Below are 16563 nucleotides of genomic sequence, written 5' to 3'. Positions count from 1 at the left end.
TTTAACATTTTTATTTATTTTTGAGACAGAGAGAGACAGAGCATGAATGGGGGAGGGGCAGAGAGAGAAGGAGACACAGAATCGGAAGCAGGCTCCAGGCTCTGAGCCATCAGCCCAGAGCCCGACGCGGGGCTCGAACTCACGGACTGTGCGATCGTGACCTGAGCTGAAGTCGGACGCTCAACCGACTGAGCCACCCAGGTGCCCCCGTAACAGTTTTTAAAACACAAATCATCGAGTGAATGAGCCTTTGTGAGCTGATCTCTGCAACCAACCACCACTAGACAATATGGGTTTTATGTTCTGGGTCTCTACCTACAGATGCATTCTGGAATTCAACTCTTCCTGTACATGGTGAACTGTCCGGCTGACTCTTACTGTAGCCAATTTTCATGAACCTAGTCTCCTCCACCGTCCGGACTGGGACCTTCCTGCGGCCCTCCTGGCCTTTAGGGAGGACACACAGGCTGACGCCTCGGTGAACATTTGTGGATTGAGGACTACGAGTCATGGGAAAGTGGACAGGATTAGGAATTATTCTGACTGTTGGCTCTAGAACCCCTTTCGATCAGGAACCGGCATTTCCCCACTTGGCCACCTCAGGAGAGGGGGAAGGGCTGGGAGCTAGGAGGACAGGCCGACTATACATGACAGAAGGAGGGAGAAGGGTTTGCACGAGGGGGTCCATGAGCCACAGGCACAGAATGTGCAGCCCTGGGACCCGGTGACAAGGTGCGTTGCAGATCTGGGAAGGGAGCCTTGGGCCCCACTGTGACACTGCCATTTGGCTCAAGAGCAGGGGCAGTGGAGGCAACTCAGGGTGATTTTGGGGACTCTTGGGGTTCGCAGTTTTGAGACAGCCTGCTGGGCAGTGGACCAGAGTGCCCACGGAGAGCCCAATTAAAGGGGAGGGATGTGGGGCGCCTGGGTGGCTCAGTCGGTTAAGCGTCCGACTTCGGCTCAGGTCATGATCTCGCGGGTCATGGGTTCGAGCCCCGCGTCGGGCTCTGTGCCGACAGCTCGGAGCCTGGAGCCCAATTTGGAATCTGTGACTCCCTCTCTCTCTGCCCCTCCCCCGCTCATGCTCTGCTCTCTCAAAAAATAAATAAACGTTAAAAAATTTTTTTTACAGGGGAGAGGCACTGTCCTCAGGTGGCCCAGAGGGCAGTGGATGGCAAGGCAGGGCACTGTATGGGAACACGGCTGCATAGGTCTCCCTCCCAGACCCCAGAGATCACTAGGGGATGCTCAGGTGCTAGCATGCAAGAAAGAGCTAGAAGACTCTATTGCCAGGAGAGCTCCCTGGCTGTAGAGCTGTAGGAGAAATCCAGGCTGTACACACCTTTAGCTGGCTTAGGTAGGGTCGCCAGGTGCCGTCCATGAGGCTCTGCCGATATCCCTTCGTGAAGAAGCCGAGATACGAAACAAAAGCCGTGGTCAGAAGCACGTCTCCGCAGAGTTTGCTCTCCTGCTGTCTGAAGTTCTGCACGGCCTCTGCCCACCTCACGTTTTCTGAGGCCAGTCCCCTCACCTGTGGTTTCAGAGAGCAGAGAGGACAGACGACGCATCATCCCACGGGCTGCATACAGACCCCGGGATTGAGTCACACGGGACGCACGGTGCTCGTCTGGTGGCAGCAGTCTCGGGACATCGTTCAGGTGGCCCTGTGGATCCACGGGGAGTCGCACATTTTTGGGGAACAAGACCCTGTTCTGTTCTGTGCTATGTGTTATTGGGGCTGTGGATGGATTACAGGGTATGAACGCAGGCTTGGAGAAAATTAAATACGACCGTGTCGGTTCATCACTCAGCACGGTGCCTGGGATGCAAACATACTAGAAGCTCATGCACCTCCCCCTCTCCTCTCCAAATGCTGGGGAGAGGAAAAGAAATAAAATCAATCCCATGCGCTATAAATAATTCACAGTGGGCGGGGAGACAGACGTTGTAACGAAGGCCCAGAGTCAGAAGTACTGAAACACGGCCGTGCGTGAGGCACCAAGATGGCGGAACACGTCCTGACTCTGCCCGCCCCGCTTTGGTATGGCGCTCCTCTCCAAGGGGGAGCCCCTCTCTGGGGAGGAGGGGCCTCCTTTCTACAGTAGGCATCTGGTAGAGCTGAGTCTGCGTTGTGACTGACCCTCTTTCCTTCCTTGAGAGACGGCATCAGAGAACATCACAGCTGGAAGAAACCTTAAGGATGTGCCAGCCCAACCATTCCCATGCCCAGTTTTTAGGTGACCCGGATAAAGACCAGAGAGTGGAAGGATCTCTCCAGAACCTCTAGGTCGGTAGAGACAGGGTTGGCTTCAGAGCCTGTACAGCTCCCCCTGCCTCCCAAGAGGATCAATTCAGAAAACTCCCGGGCCAGGCAGAGAAGGCCGTGCTAAGTTCTGGAAGCCAAACAGAGAGCGGAATGGGAGGCCAGCTGGGAGGTCTGGACTACCTCTTGCAGACGAGCTGTCTCTACACTGAGTTGTTCAGTTAAAACCATCGTCCCAAAGCTACTCAACAGCAGGTGAAACAGACAACTGCACAGACGCACGCCTTTCTTCCCGGAAGCCATGGCTCATTTCAGTCATGGTTGTGACTCACTTCTCCCTAAACGAGAAAACCTGGCTCCGTTTTATAAACAAACGGTGGCTGGAATAAACATGAAAAAGGCATCAGTTCTACCTTTGGAGAGAAAGGTGCTGTGAAGGCTCTCCATTGAAGAGAAATCTTACCCCGTGGACGGTGCCTTCCAGGATCTTAGCTGGTTTATGAGGAAACATATAAGCCGCAGGGGATTAAAAAAGGCAATGAATACTGACACTCTTTTCATCAAGAGTTGGTGTCTACAGGGGCGCCTGGGTGGCTCAGTCAGTTGAGCGTCCGACTCCGGCTCAGGTCATGATCTCATGGTTCATGGGTTCGAGCCCCGCATCGGGCTCTGTGCTGATGGCTCAGAGCCTGGAGCCTGCTTCAGATTCTGTGTCCCCCTCTCTCTCTGCCCCTCCCCTGCTCGCGCTCTGTCTCTGTCTCTCAAAAGTGAATAAAGATAAAAAAAAATGAGTTGGTGTCTATATGCCCCCTCCCTGAACCCGTGACCAACAGAACGCAGCGGGAAGTGATGTTGTGTTGGGTTTTGGTCCCAGGCCCTAAGAGACCGGGACCTTCTGCTTTCTGTCTCTGGGAGCCCTGGGTCTCCATGTAAGACGTCTAAGTACCCTGTTGGAGAGACCTTCCAGGGGCTCCTGCCAAGGTGCATGTGGCAAACCAGCCAGCCGCTGGCTGAAGAGTGCTGAGTGGCCCCAGGAGGCGCCACACAGGGCAGAGGACCCGCTGGTTGAAACCTACCCAGATTCCCAGCCCGCAAACCCCTGAGAGGCAATGAAATGGTTGTTGTGCTAAAGCGCTAAGTTTTGGGGGGGCAGTCTGTTAGACACCCACGAGACAGGCACCCTGCTGTGACCCTCGGATTTAGTTTTGCAGGGAGGCTGGAGCCCGCGTGCGGATGTGTGACTGCGCACACGTGCGTATAGGCAAGGTCACGCTCAGAAATGCTCAGGGTTGAGAGGTCTCCTTCTCTCCTGCTTCTCTCTCAGCTCCTCATCCTGGTCACACCCTCATCATCAGATGTTACACGGGTAAAAGCTTCGGAGCTCGCCCGTCACGCAGCTACCTTCGTCCTGGACCCCTTCGTCCGGCTGATGCGCGTATAGGCACATCAGCATGTCACGTGTCAACGGCTGTCTGATAGGTCAAGGGCTCCCATCCTCCCTACTGATCCGTCTCTGTAGGAAAACTTTTTTTTTTTAATTAAAAAAAATTATTTTAGAGAGAGAGAGAGAAAGCATGTGGGGAAAAGATGCAGAGGGAGAGAGAGAGAGAGAGAGACAGAGAATCTCAAGCTGTGACGAGTCCTGACGCGGGACTTGAGCCCATGAACCATGAGATCATGGCCTGAGCTGAAGTCAAGAGTTGGACGTTCAACCTATTGAGCCACCGGGTGCCCCGGAAAACGTTGGACGTTCAACCTATTGAGCCACCTGGGAGCCCCGGAAAACTCTTTTGAGCACACCAGGGTGTGCGTTCACACTTCTTAGGATCTGGTCCCCGCATCCCAGCACATTTAACTATTCCCCCCCGCCCCCCAAGTCAGAGCATCGCTAAGCTGTGCTCTATTTTGCACCTCTGTGGCGCCTGACAAGCTCGGATAATATGATCAAGGCTCAGGCTGCTGGGGCTCACACTCACCAGGCGATCTGCAAGGGAGATGACGCCTGCGGTCGCTTCGGCTTCTTGCTGACATCTGAGCTTGTCTGCCGTGGCTTTCTCAAACTTGGCTGTGAGTTTGGCCAGGTTTTCATTCAGGTGCTGTTGAGGAAGGAGCATGAGGTCGATCAGTAATTCCAGCCCGAGTCACCTCTAGTGCTGCTGAGACAGATGCATGTGTCGGTGATTGTTAAGGAAGGCCCCCGGGGGGAAGGTGTAAGGGACTGAGGAAGGCTGGGCGGAGAAGGAAAGGAAGGGAAATCAGGGGTGATCTTGGGGGAGAGTCCGGGTGGATGTCCAGATCGGTCCTGACCCAAGTGAGAGGGCTGAGTTTCCCACCTTAGTGCAGAGCCAAGGCGGGGGGGTGGTGGTGACAGACATAGAGGGGGGTGCATAAATTCCATCTCTCCTTGTAGTGGGGGAAAATGGGTTGCAGGAGCCTATCAACGAAGGCAAGGGTTGCCGTTCAAAGCAAAAGTGCACCAAAGGCTGGGGTGGCCTGAAAATTTTCAGGAGGATCCCGGGGGTCCTGGGGGGAAGCACACTGTGTCTGGGGCCGCAGGTCTGTGGTTTGGGATTGGGCTGTCTGCAGTCTAAGCCCTCCCCTTGCTTTAAGGTCTTAGGAGTACAGCTCACTTTTGCTTAACCTCATCGATTCTCTCCAATGATCCTGAAGTCGAGGAACGTTTTGGAAAAAGACATGGTTTTAAGGTTTTCTAAATCGATCAAGAATTTAGAATCGACGTGCATAGCTTCTGTTACCCCCGGAATACACATTTGCATTCACAAAGACACAGGGACACGGGGCACAGCCTCGAAGTATGTCTCAGGTCACCACAATAATGGAGTCAGGCTGCCTTTTTGGCCATTACCAAGTCACAAGAGAAACCACTCACGGGCCGAGTTTATACAGCCAAGCAGTTTGAAAAGCACGTGGTGAGCTGTCCGATTAATGATGGCAGACTGGCCACACTCACTTACTTCCTCCTCTCCCCGAGGCCTGCTCTAAAATAATTATGCAACAATTGAAAATGTCAAATCCTTAACACTAAGCAATTGTTGAGGGTCATTGGAGGGGGAGGGATTCCGATAGATTTATGGCAGACTGGACTCGTAGAGGAGTGGAAAGTTCCAGAGCAGGGCACAGGAAGCTGCGGTACAGAGTGGGCCTCAGTTCGCCAAAGGGGATAGGCACTGGGGATTTGGAAATGTCAGGTGTGATGGGGTGGGATGCTGAAAGCAATCCCATGCTCAGTGTCCAATGCCACCAGGCATCCGTGTCACCAGCAGGGCATTCAACAGTGGCAGAGAGAAGACGCCACATTGTGGCATATGGGACGTAGCCAACAGAACTCAACTGATCCCCAAAACGAGTTCTTCCGGGGAGCCAGCTCTGCCCTTGCCTACAGAGCTCTCACCAGATTTTGAGTCCTTATAAAACACAAAAGACAAAAAGGCATTTGATGAAGCCTGGATTAAGGTAAACAAGAGGGCAATAAAAGCAACAACCTGAGACAAGAGGTAACGTCAGCCACAGAGAGCACAAGAAAGCCTAAAATCCTTCACGATGAGTTTCTTAGGAAGATTCGAGATGTCTCATCCATAAAACAAGAAGAGGATGCTAGTAAAAGGAACAGGGAACACAAAAGCGATTGTGGAAATTACTATTATTGTTGATGTAAAAAAAATAATAAATTCAAGGGAAGGGGCCCCGTGGGCTCAGTCGGTTGAGTGTGCAACTTCGGCTCAAGTCATGATCTTACAGTTTGTGGGTTCGAGCCCTGCATAGGGCTCTGTGCTGACAGCTCAGAACCTGGAGCCTGCTTCGGATTCTGCATCTCCCTCTCTCTCTCCCTCTCTCTCTCTGCCCCTCTCCTGCTCACACTCTGCATCGCAAAAATAAACAAACATTAAAAAAAATTTTTTTTTAATTCAAGGGAAGAGTTAAAAGATGAATTTGAGGAAATTTAGAAAGAATAAGAAAACAAAGTGACTCTGAGAAAAAACATAGGACTCATCAGAAGGTCCAACTTCCAACAAATATGCATTCTAGAAAATACGATCAAAAAGGAAACAGAAGGGAGATTACTAGAGAAAAAAGACAAAGTAACTTTCTGGAGTGAAGGAAAATAAATCTCCCTGAGCCAAACACAATGAATTGAAAAAGAACGGCAGCTAAGCACATCCATGCAGAGTTTCAGACACCAAGAATAAAGAGAAAGATGGAAACACTTCCAGAAAGGTGGAAACACAGTGCACTGGCAAAGGAATGGGACCCTGACTGTTCACCAGACTTCTCACCAAAGAAAGGGATAAAGCATTCAGGGTTGTAAAGAGGAGAAAATCAGCATCAGAATTCAATACTCTGCAAAATTGTCACATCAGTTTAAACATTTTTTTAAATGTCTATTTACTCTTGAGAGAGAGAGAGAGAGACAGAGAGAGACAGAGACAGAGTGCAAGCCGGGGAGGGGAAGAGAGAGAGGGAGACACAGAATCTGAAGCAGGTTCCAGGCTCTGAGCTGTCAGCACAGAGCTCGATGTGGGGCTTGAACTCACGAGCCATGAGATTATGACCTGAGCCCAAGTCGGATGCTTAACCGATTGAGCCCCCCAAGCACCCCAATTGGGTCAGTTTAAAAGTCAATTAAAGGCATTTCCAGACTGGGACCCTTCATAGAATTTACCTCTTAGTTAACGTGTCTGAGAAAGTTACTTAAGAAGGAGCTACAGCAAACAAGAAATCAAGGAAGGAGAAGGCAGAGGTTCTAGAAGTCCTTGGAACCAACCCAAGAAAGCAGTGAATGTGTTTAATCTCCAACACTGATTGGGGTTTGGAGATGGGGACAAGAGAGAAAGGTCTTGGGAGTAAAAACGGACTTGACAGAATATTGGATTGCATGGGGATTTTAATTGAGGCTAGGGGTGCCTGGGTGGCTCAGTCGGTTGTTTCTGTCTCTTGATTTTGGTTCACGTCATAATGTTGCAGTCGTGAGATCAAGCCTTCTGTCGGGCTCTGTGCAAAGTGCAGATCCTGCATGAGATTCTTTCTTCCACCTCCCCCCACCGCACCCCTCCCTTGCTTGCGTTCTCTCTCTCAAAATAAAAAGTAAACTTTAATAAAAGAGTAATTGAGGCTATACAAAAGGAATTAACGGCAGAGAAAAAAAAGGCCAGTAGAAACTCCAGGGGGAGGGGAAAAGATCGTATTAAAAAGGAAACGGGGGCGCCTGGGTGGCGCAGTCGGTTAAGCGTCCGACTTCAGCCAGGTCACGATCTCGCGGTCCGTGAGTTTGAGCCCCGCGTCGGGCTCTGGGCTGATGGCTCAGAGCCTGGAGCCTGTTTCCGATTCTGTGTCTCCCTCTCTCTCTGCCCCTCCCCTGTTCATGCTCTGTCTCTCTCTGTCCCAAAAATAAATAAACGTTGAAAAAAAAAAATTTAAAAAGGAAACGTATTAAAAATGGAAATTGTTTTAAATAGGAAGCATTATCAGACCTATAAATACCGAGAACAAAGTGGTGGTTGCCAGAGGGGAGGAGGTAGGGGGATGGGCAAAATGGGTGAAGGGGAGCGGGAGAGACAGGCTCCCAGTTATGGAATGGGTAAGTCACGAGAACAGAAGGCACAGCATGGAGAATACAGTTGACGATACTGTAATAGCTTTGTATGGTGACAAGTCATAGCGACGCTTGTGCTGAGCATAGCAGAACATACAGACTTGTCTAATCACTATGCTGTCCACTCGAAAGTGAATGTTAACACTGTGGGTCAACTATCCTCAAAAAAGTTGTTTTCTTTTTTCTTTTTTTTAAAGTGTCTATCTACTTTGAGAGAGAGACAGAGTGCATGAGTGGAGCAGGGACAGAGAGAGAGAGAGAGAGAGAGAGAGAGAGAGAGTCAGAGACACAGAATCCGAAGCAGCTCCAGGATCTGAGCTGTTAGCACAGAGCCCCACACGGGGCTCGAACCCATGGACAGTGAGATCATGACCTGAGCTGAAGTCGGAGGCTTAACCAACTGAGCCACCCAGGTGTCCCAAACAGAATTGTTTTATTAATCTTTTTGGATCATTCAATGCTCATGTACAGAAATGGCGATTTTTGTGTGTTCATGGTATATCCTTCACGTTTTCAGAATTTGTCCATTAGCTCACATAGCATTTTGTGGTTGTTACCAAGAAATAACAAATGAAAATTTCTACTGAAAAAAGGACATGTAATTCTAATGTATCAGTTAGATCTGCTATGAACAATATAGGTAGGTTCATAGAATATAATTGGAATTTACTGATTTTTCAACTTTTCCGATCAGGGAACGGAGCATGGGACCCTTCATTTTTGGTTGCAGAACAGAATAAAGTCTTGGTGACTCAAAAGCAAAAGTAACAATCAGTAATGATAACAGAAGTTGGGAGGGAGGAGGTCGGGGGAAGAGCTGACGGAAAGGGTAATCATCTTTTCTTGGAAACTGAGGGTTCCTACGAAGCTGCCTCTGTGTGAGAGGGCAAGAAACAAAGGTCACGTCAACCGAAAGAAGTTGTCGTGATGGTATCACTGGGGAGACGTGGGGATGAACACCTTAGGGCCTCATCTAGCAGAAAGTCAACTGCCTGCAACAGGGTGTCTCAACCGACGAATGGATAAAGATGTGGTTTATATATACCACGGAATACTACTTGGCAATGAGAAAGAATGAAATCTGGCCATTCGTAGCAACGTGGATGGAACTGGAGAGTGTTATGCTAAGTGAAGTAAGTCAGGCAGAGAAAGACAGATACCATATGTTTTCACCCATATGTGGATCCTGAGAAACTTAACAGAAGACCATGGGGAATGGGAAGGGGGGAAAATTACAGAGAGGAAAGGAGGGAAACCATAAGAGACTCTTAAATACAGAGAACTGAGGGTTGATGGGGGCTGGGGGGAGACGGGAAAGTGGGCAATGGGCATTGAGGAGGGCACCTGTTGGGATGAGCACTGGGTGTTGTATGAAAACCAATGAGACAAGAAATTTCATAAAAAAAAAAAAAAAAGAAACAGGACGTCAGCCCAGCACACAGGTGGAAGTCAGAAGTTCAGATGAGCAGAGGTCAGGAACATGATGTAAGCTGGTCAGATGAGTCTAGCACTGGGGGGGGGGGGGGGGGGGGGGAGGCACTGGCGGGGACTATGACCAAACTGGACTGGATGGCAAGGTGCTACTCAACTCCAGGGTTAGTTCATGATATTTTAGAATCTTCCGATTACTTTAAGACTGGCCGGAAATCAGATTTTTACAATGATCTCCTGTAGATTTTTTATCTATTTATTTTTTAACCTTGATTTATTTTTGAGAGAGACAGAGACAGAGTGTGAGCTGGGGAGTGCCAGAGAGAGAGAGAGGGAGACACAGAATCTGCAGCAGTCTCCAGGCTCCCGGCTGTCAGCACAGAGCCCGACACGGGACTCAAATTCATCAACTGCGAGGTCATGACCTGAGCCGAAGTAGATGCTTAACTGACTGAGCCACCCAGGTGCCCCTTATTACTATTATTTTTATAAACTGTAACATTAGTATATGCTCATTATAGAAAGAAAGAAAATGCCAATAAGCAAAACTTATTCAAAATATATCTCCCCAAGGGAGCCTGAGTGACTCAGTCGGTTAAGCATCTGACTTCGGCTCAGGTCACTATCTCATGGTTTGTGAATTCGAGCCCCGCGTCGGGATCTGCTCTGACAGCTTAGAGTCTGGAGCCTGCTTTGGATCTTTGGTCCCTGTGTCTCCCTCCCTCCCTGGCACTCCCCTGCTCATGCTCTCTTTCTCAAAAACAAATAAATATTAAAAAAAAAAACTTAAAAAAATATACCCCCCAGGTATAACTACAACTATTTGTGTTTTTATGTATTTCATAATCTGTTTGGAAAAAAATTTTTTTAAACTGTATCTTGGATATAGCATTCTTTACTTGGAATTATCCTAAAATCCTAAAAATAAGGCTTGGGGACTGGAGAAGTCTGCCCATGGCCACCATGGCACATAGGAAGAATTTCCTTGCCTGGGGTGGCCCTTCACATTAGGGGTGGATGTCAGCTCCTCACCTCTGTCATTAGTGGGGGAGTTTTCAAACTCTTGGGACGCTGACAGGAGTGTGGATAAGCAAACGATGGGGAGAAGGTTGTTAAAAGCAAAAATACATTTTTTTTTCCCCCAAAAAACACTTTGGCAGAAGAGCGGTGCCTTCCTAAGGTAGCCAAGTATTTGAAAGATCTGCTCGTTGCTTTCACACGTTGAGTGGGCCCATCATGCGAATGTTGGCTACTGAATAGGTATAAACATTTTGCAAACATTCCCTCTGCACCAAATGTTCCTTTAGTTAAAATAACTTGAGTAAAGAATCCTTCAAAATGCAGTTCTTAACACTTTTCTGGGAGATTCTGCAGAGTATGAAAACCGTCAGGACGCTTTCCCCCTTAACCATCAGTCCTGCGGACGTTAGGGTGTTACGCACCTCGTGTTCTTTGAAGAAGGGCATCGTTGTGGTGATTGTCACCTGCTTTGAGTAGACGGGCCTGTAACACGTGGATTCATAAGGCAAACATACAGAGATTAGCTGCTTTGCTTTAAAGCACCTCTAGAGAGAGACTGGCCGCAAGGATCTTTGAACTGGCGCCCTGAGCCGTAGAATTTGATCTAGTCTGCCACCTTGCATCTCATGATCTGTAAAACCCTTTCTTATCATCGTGACGCACTTGCTGTAAGAATCTTACGTGCCTGGAATGCATGTGGAGACGTGAAGGACCCAGGAAGTGTTTTGGATTGAACTTGATCACGGGAACGGCTGATCCCCAGCACCTGGGCACGCCTGTGAGCGAACACAGGGGGTGGAAGGAGGAGGAAGGACAGGAGAGGTGGCGCACCGATAGTTGTCGTGACCAGGGCAGCGTGGCGGCCTGAGCCCCAGGGGGTGGTCCCACGGGCTCTGCGCGCACGCTGTCCTTTGGTCCTCACTGTGATCTCGTGAAGCGGGATGTCACTGTGTCCATTTTCCTTCAGGAAACTTAAGTTTGGGCACTTAATTTTTTTTAGTTAATTATTTTGAGAGAGTGCACACAAGCAGGGGAGGGAGGGAGGGAGGGAGGGAGGGAGGGAGAGAGAGAGAGAGAGAGAGAGAGAGAGAGAGGGAATCCCAAGCAGGCTCCAGGCTGTCAATGCAGAGCCCAACGTGGGGCTTGAACCCATGAACCCTGAGATCATGACCTGAGCTGAAACGAAGAGTTGGACGCTTAACCAACTGAGTCACCCAGGCACTCATTAAGTTTGGGCATTTTGGAGGCCTTTCTAAAGGTCACACATCCGTAAAGGGCACAGCCTGGACTGGATGGTCAACGGCTCTGCCATCCTGTGGGACTCCGATTTCTACCTTTGCTTCGATGGTTTCCGTTTTAAGGGCAAAGGTGAAGTTCAAGGGGAATCTCTCTCAAACAGGTGTCAATCCAAGATTACCCCATCCCCCAATCCTGAGAGTGGCGGATGCAATCAAGACATCCACAAGCGGTTAATAAAAGCTACCAACCCTCACAGTTTCATATTTATGGTCAAGGGACCACTCGCCCAAATGACATTACACTATCCGCTTTTAAAAGCTTCCAGAGAATGGTGCAGGTGACCTAAAACCAACGGTCTGGTGGATTTGTCTCGTGTGGACTCTACAGTATCTGAGAAAGAAAAAAAATCGCCTCTACTGAGAAATCAGGAGCTTTTGCATCGCACTTTGGTTTTCCTGCCTCCCTCTAAAAATCAGGACACTCAGGGGGCGCCTGGGCGGCTCAGTCGGTTAAGCGTCCGACTTCGACTCGGGTCATGATCTCGTGGTCCGTGAGTTCGAGCCCCGCGTCGGGCTCACGGCTCACAGTGTGGAGCCTGCTTCAGATTCTGTGTCTCCCTCTCCCTCTGTCCCTCCCCTGCGCTCTCTGTCAAAAAGAAACAAACATCCAACAACAACAAAAAATTCGGGACGCACGGGTGCTGGGAAGTGGGGGAGCCTGCCCAGAAGGGTTGGGGGCACTCTGGCCTCACTTACGGTGATTTTCGCTTTTATGGCTGCCAGCTTCTCCTGGGCGGCGGTGAGGTCCGAGGTGGCTCTGCTCAACGCCTGGCGCTTGGGCTCGACGTCGCAGAACACCTCGTAGAACTTCACGATGTTGATCACCCAGGAGCAGAGGCCCGCAGCCGCGTGAGACTTGGTGGCCACGAACTCGGGGTTGAACTCTGGGTCCTGCAGATACGGCCTGATGGCCTTGAGGCAGTTCTCGTGAATGTTCTCTTTGTCGAAGTTGACGAGGGAGTCCAGGAAAGTGTCCACTTTGGCCATGCTGACCTTCGCGGCCTTCCAGCTCCGGTCCTTGGGGACCTTGCCCCCGGGGGCGATGAGGGTCATCACCGCGGCCGTGACATTGCTGACTGCCAGTGGCGGGGTGCCAAACGACTTCAGCTCCGTCAGGTTGGTCTGAGGAGAGAGGAGGAGGTCGTGAGGGGCGAGCAACCAATGGGCTTTCTATGTCCTGGGCCGCTAACGGGAGCGGGGCTCCGGAGCGATCAATCTGAACAGGCTGCTTTGAAGCCTGCCGAGCCCTCTGAATTTGAAATGTCACGACTCATCAAAAAGGAACCAAAGCTGGTCTCTGGTGGCTCCAGACTTCCCGAACGGCGAGCTGAGGCTCAGCTCCGTGTGTTCGGCTCTTTAACAGACTCGCGGCCCATTAGAGACGCACGATTATTTCACATTCAACGGAAAAAGAGAGGGATGCCAGCGCACCCTGAAACGGGCAGCCTGCCATGAATAAAAGATAAGGTTATTATAAATTAATTTCCATCCTGGGTGGAAAAGAACGGCACTGTTAACCCAACCAATTTTTTTCCCTTTAATTAAACTCCTTTCTTCCATCAGCTCGTTCTACTGCACTTGACTGTCCCGATAGCAAAGTGACATTTTCTGCCAAGAAATAATTCGGGCCGAAGGCTGGGCACAGCCTGAGCCGTCACTGCCTTTGCCCACACGTGGGTTTGTCCTCAGCCCCAACTGTCACTTGCCCTGGGAAGATGTGGTCCGAAAGGGTTGGCCTTCCCAAGCTGTCACTTCAGCTCTCCAGGCCTCCGTGTTTCCATCTGCAAATTGGGAGCAGACAGACCTGCTAATCTGTAAGTGAAACTGTCATAAACGCAGGTGACGTTGACTTCAGGTCTGCGTGACCATCGGTGGGAAGCCTGTGACCTCACAAGCGCTCGTTGTGGGAGCTGATTTTGTAAGTGGGGGAAAAAAATCTTGATTGTGAAGATTAGGTCCCCTGTGCCAAATTAATTTGGGGGTGCTCTTGGGCCTGGGAATCTACAAACGAAGGGGGATTATTTCTAGCACCTTCCTGATGGAAGCCTCTGGGAAGATGCTCCATTTGCTTTTGCAATTATTTTCTTTAAAAAAAAAAGTTGTTTTTTAACATTTATTTATTTTTGAGAGAAAGACAGAACATGAGCAGGAGAAGGGCAGAGAGAGAAGGAGACACAGAATCGGAAGCAGGCTCCAGGCTCCGAGCTGTCAGCCGTGAGCCCGACGCGGGGCTCGAACCCACGAACCGCGAGATCATGACCTGAGCCGAAGTCAGACACTCAGTCGACTGAGCCACCCAGGCGCCCCAGCTTTTGCAGCTGTTTTCACATTTGGTCTTGAAAACCTGTCAGGGGCAGGGATGAAGGACAGCACCTGTGTGAGTGTCGTGCTGGCACTCCTGTCCTGGTGACCTCTGCTGGGGGGAAAGGGGCCAGAGTCAGAAAATATAATCGGAAGCAGAATCCTGCAAACGTAAAAATTCTGTAAGTTCAGCACGGTCAACGTACTGAATTAAGAAAATACAAAAATGCATGGCAGATGAAGTTGACTTTCTATCACCCAGATATATCACTGGTAATATTTCAATGTACAATAAAACCTTAGATTGTGAGTAACTTGCTCTGAGTGTTCCGCGAGACGAGCGAACATTTCTAATACAGTTTAACTTGATAAAGGAGCGATGTCTTACGATAGGAGTAGTATGGGATGCCGAAAGTCACATGATCACACCTGAGCCAATGGTTCTTGAAATTCACTTTGATGTATGAGTGCTTTGGATCACAAGCGTGTTTCTGGAACGAATTATGCTTGCTCACAGACCAAGGTTTTTTACTGTAATTCCTTCCAATCTTTTTTTTTTTAATTTTATTTTTAACATTTATTCATTTTTGAAAGAGAGCATGAATGGGGGAGGGGCAGAGAGAGAGAGGGAGACACAGAATCTGAAGCAGGTTCCAAGCTCTGAGCTGTCAGCACAGAGCCTAACGTGGGGCTCGAACTCACGGACTGTGAGATCATGACCTGAGCCGAAGTCGGACGCTCAACCGACCAGCGCCCCTTTCCAGTCGTTTTTATATTCGTGTGTCTGGACCGATCCATCACAGCCTTTTTGATGGTAGTGACAGAAGACCCCGCCGAAGTATAAAGGGGACTTTCTGGCTCATGTATTTGGTCGGAAGGATGAGTTTGGAGGTGGCTGTGAGGACGAGGAGAACTGGGTTCACGGACTCTCTGGACCTTTTGGTTTCTACTTCTCCCCGTGCACGCTTCTGTTTTGCATAGCAGAAACCAGTTTCTTCGTGTCGCAAGGTGTGCGACCTACCTCGCTGCCCTCCACTTGCCTTGTCACCTCCATCTGTCACTAAGCTCCGCCTCCAGTCACCTCCTTCTAGTGCCCTGAAGGCCAAGCTCATCCTTCCCTCAGGAGCCCTGCCCAGAACACTTCTTCCTAAGCTATTTGCCTGGCTCGTCCCTTCTCATCCAGAAGGAGCTCAGTTCAGACACTGCCCACTCACAAAGACTCTCCCGTCGGCTTCCGCTGCTCACCATTTCTTATGGGCTCCTTGATGAGCTGCAGAGAACTCGGGGCAATCAGACACGATCACCCCTTTTTCCTTATTGGATCTCCATATTCCTCTCCTTCCAGAGAAGAGGGACCCCATCTGTCTTGTTAACTAATGAGGGAGCGTGGGGCAAGCAGAGGGCAGAGGACAGGCTAACAGCACCCCCTCCCTCCAGGCGGGATCTGTGTGATATTCCTGGGACACGCCTGCCTACCCGAGAACAAAGGAACGGGGTTTAAGTGCTGGCCGTGGCGACGTGGGAAACTAAGGCAAATGAAAAATTCAATTCCCTTATTGCCTACCGCCCACTGACAAGTCCTTGAAACGGGCAGAGTGACCGTCCTCCAGGAGCTCAGCTGCCTCGATGACGACACTTTGCTGGGGGCAAAGAGAGAACCTTAGCTTAATATTATCCCAACCTCGAGGATTCTGCAAGTCAATTTCCTTTATCTCAGCTGCCCCAAGATATATGCTGGCAATCGTACTCTAAGCTTACGGCCCCCTGATATGCATCTGAAGGGTCTCATGACTGGGGTTTTATTAGATGGTAATAAATGGTGTTTCCTTAGCAACAGCTAGCCCCTCAAGGTCCTGGAAACCTTGCTTCCAAAATTCCCTAGAGACTTACTCTAGCCCTGACCCCCTCCCAACCTGAGGGTATATAACCAGTGTCTCCTCACAACCCCAGGGCAGCTCTTCCTGCCCATGGGTCCTGTCCCCGGGCTTTAATAAAATCACTTTTTTGCACCAAAGACATCTTTTTCAAGATGTTTTTCTTGGCCATCGGCTCTGGACCACCCCACCATCACCCCAAAACCTCATCATTGTAGCTCCGGTGTCTGGAACAGAAACCGGAACCCAGTAGGCGTTCATCAACATGTGGGTCGAACACCCTCAGGGGACGAATGGCTGTCAGCAGCTTCAAGGTCACAGCCATCACATTGCAACCAGAAGGGAAAGGGACTTTTTCCTCTCAAAATGTCCTGGGGAATGATCTTGTTTAGTTAGGCAGGGCTCCTACAGCCAAGCAGGAAGAGAGGGGTCCACTAAAAGGAACACAGGGTGGAAAGAAACATTTCTCAGAAGGCAGGCAAGGTTTTTTTAAAATTTTTTTTTCAACATTTTTTATTTATTTTTGGGACAGAGAGAGACAGAGCATGAACGGGGGAGGGGCAGAGAGAGAGGGAGACACAGAATCGGAAACAGGCTCCAGGCTCCGAGCCATCAGCCCAGAGCCCGACGCGGGGCTCGAACTCACAGACCGCGAGATCGTGACCTGGCTGAAGTCAGACGCTTAACCGACTGCGCCACCCAGGCGCCCCGTGAAGGCAGGCAAGGTTTTAAGCAGCAAACATCAGGCGCGGTGCGCTCTGGCTT

The 16563-nt window shown here is 50.0% G+C and overlaps 1 protein-coding gene across 1 annotated transcript in view; it reads right to left on the bottom strand.

Moving 5' to 3' along the window:
* DNAH9 (dynein axonemal heavy chain 9) overlaps nt 1–16563 on the bottom strand; it is a 280228-nt gene that overhangs the window by 31781 nt on the left and 231884 nt on the right. Inside the window, exons 50-52 of the mRNA XM_030296313.1 lie at nt 12320–12745; nt 4240–4359; nt 1343–1531 (exon numbers count right to left, since the gene is read on the bottom strand). Coding sequence (XP_030152173.1) covers nt 1343–1531; nt 4240–4359; nt 12320–12745 — 735 coding nt within the window. The remainder of the gene's footprint in view (nt 1–1342; nt 1532–4239; nt 4360–12319; nt 12746–16563) is intronic.

Source organism: Lynx canadensis, chromosome E1 (genome assembly GCF_007474595.2).
Source record: "Lynx canadensis isolate LIC74 chromosome E1, mLynCan4.pri.v2, whole genome shotgun sequence".
NCBI classification, from domain to species: Eukaryota; Metazoa; Chordata; class Mammalia; order Carnivora; family Felidae; genus Lynx; species Lynx canadensis.
The sequence above is the reverse complement of the archived record's forward strand: the minus strand, read 5'-3'. Positions and strand labels throughout refer to the sequence as shown.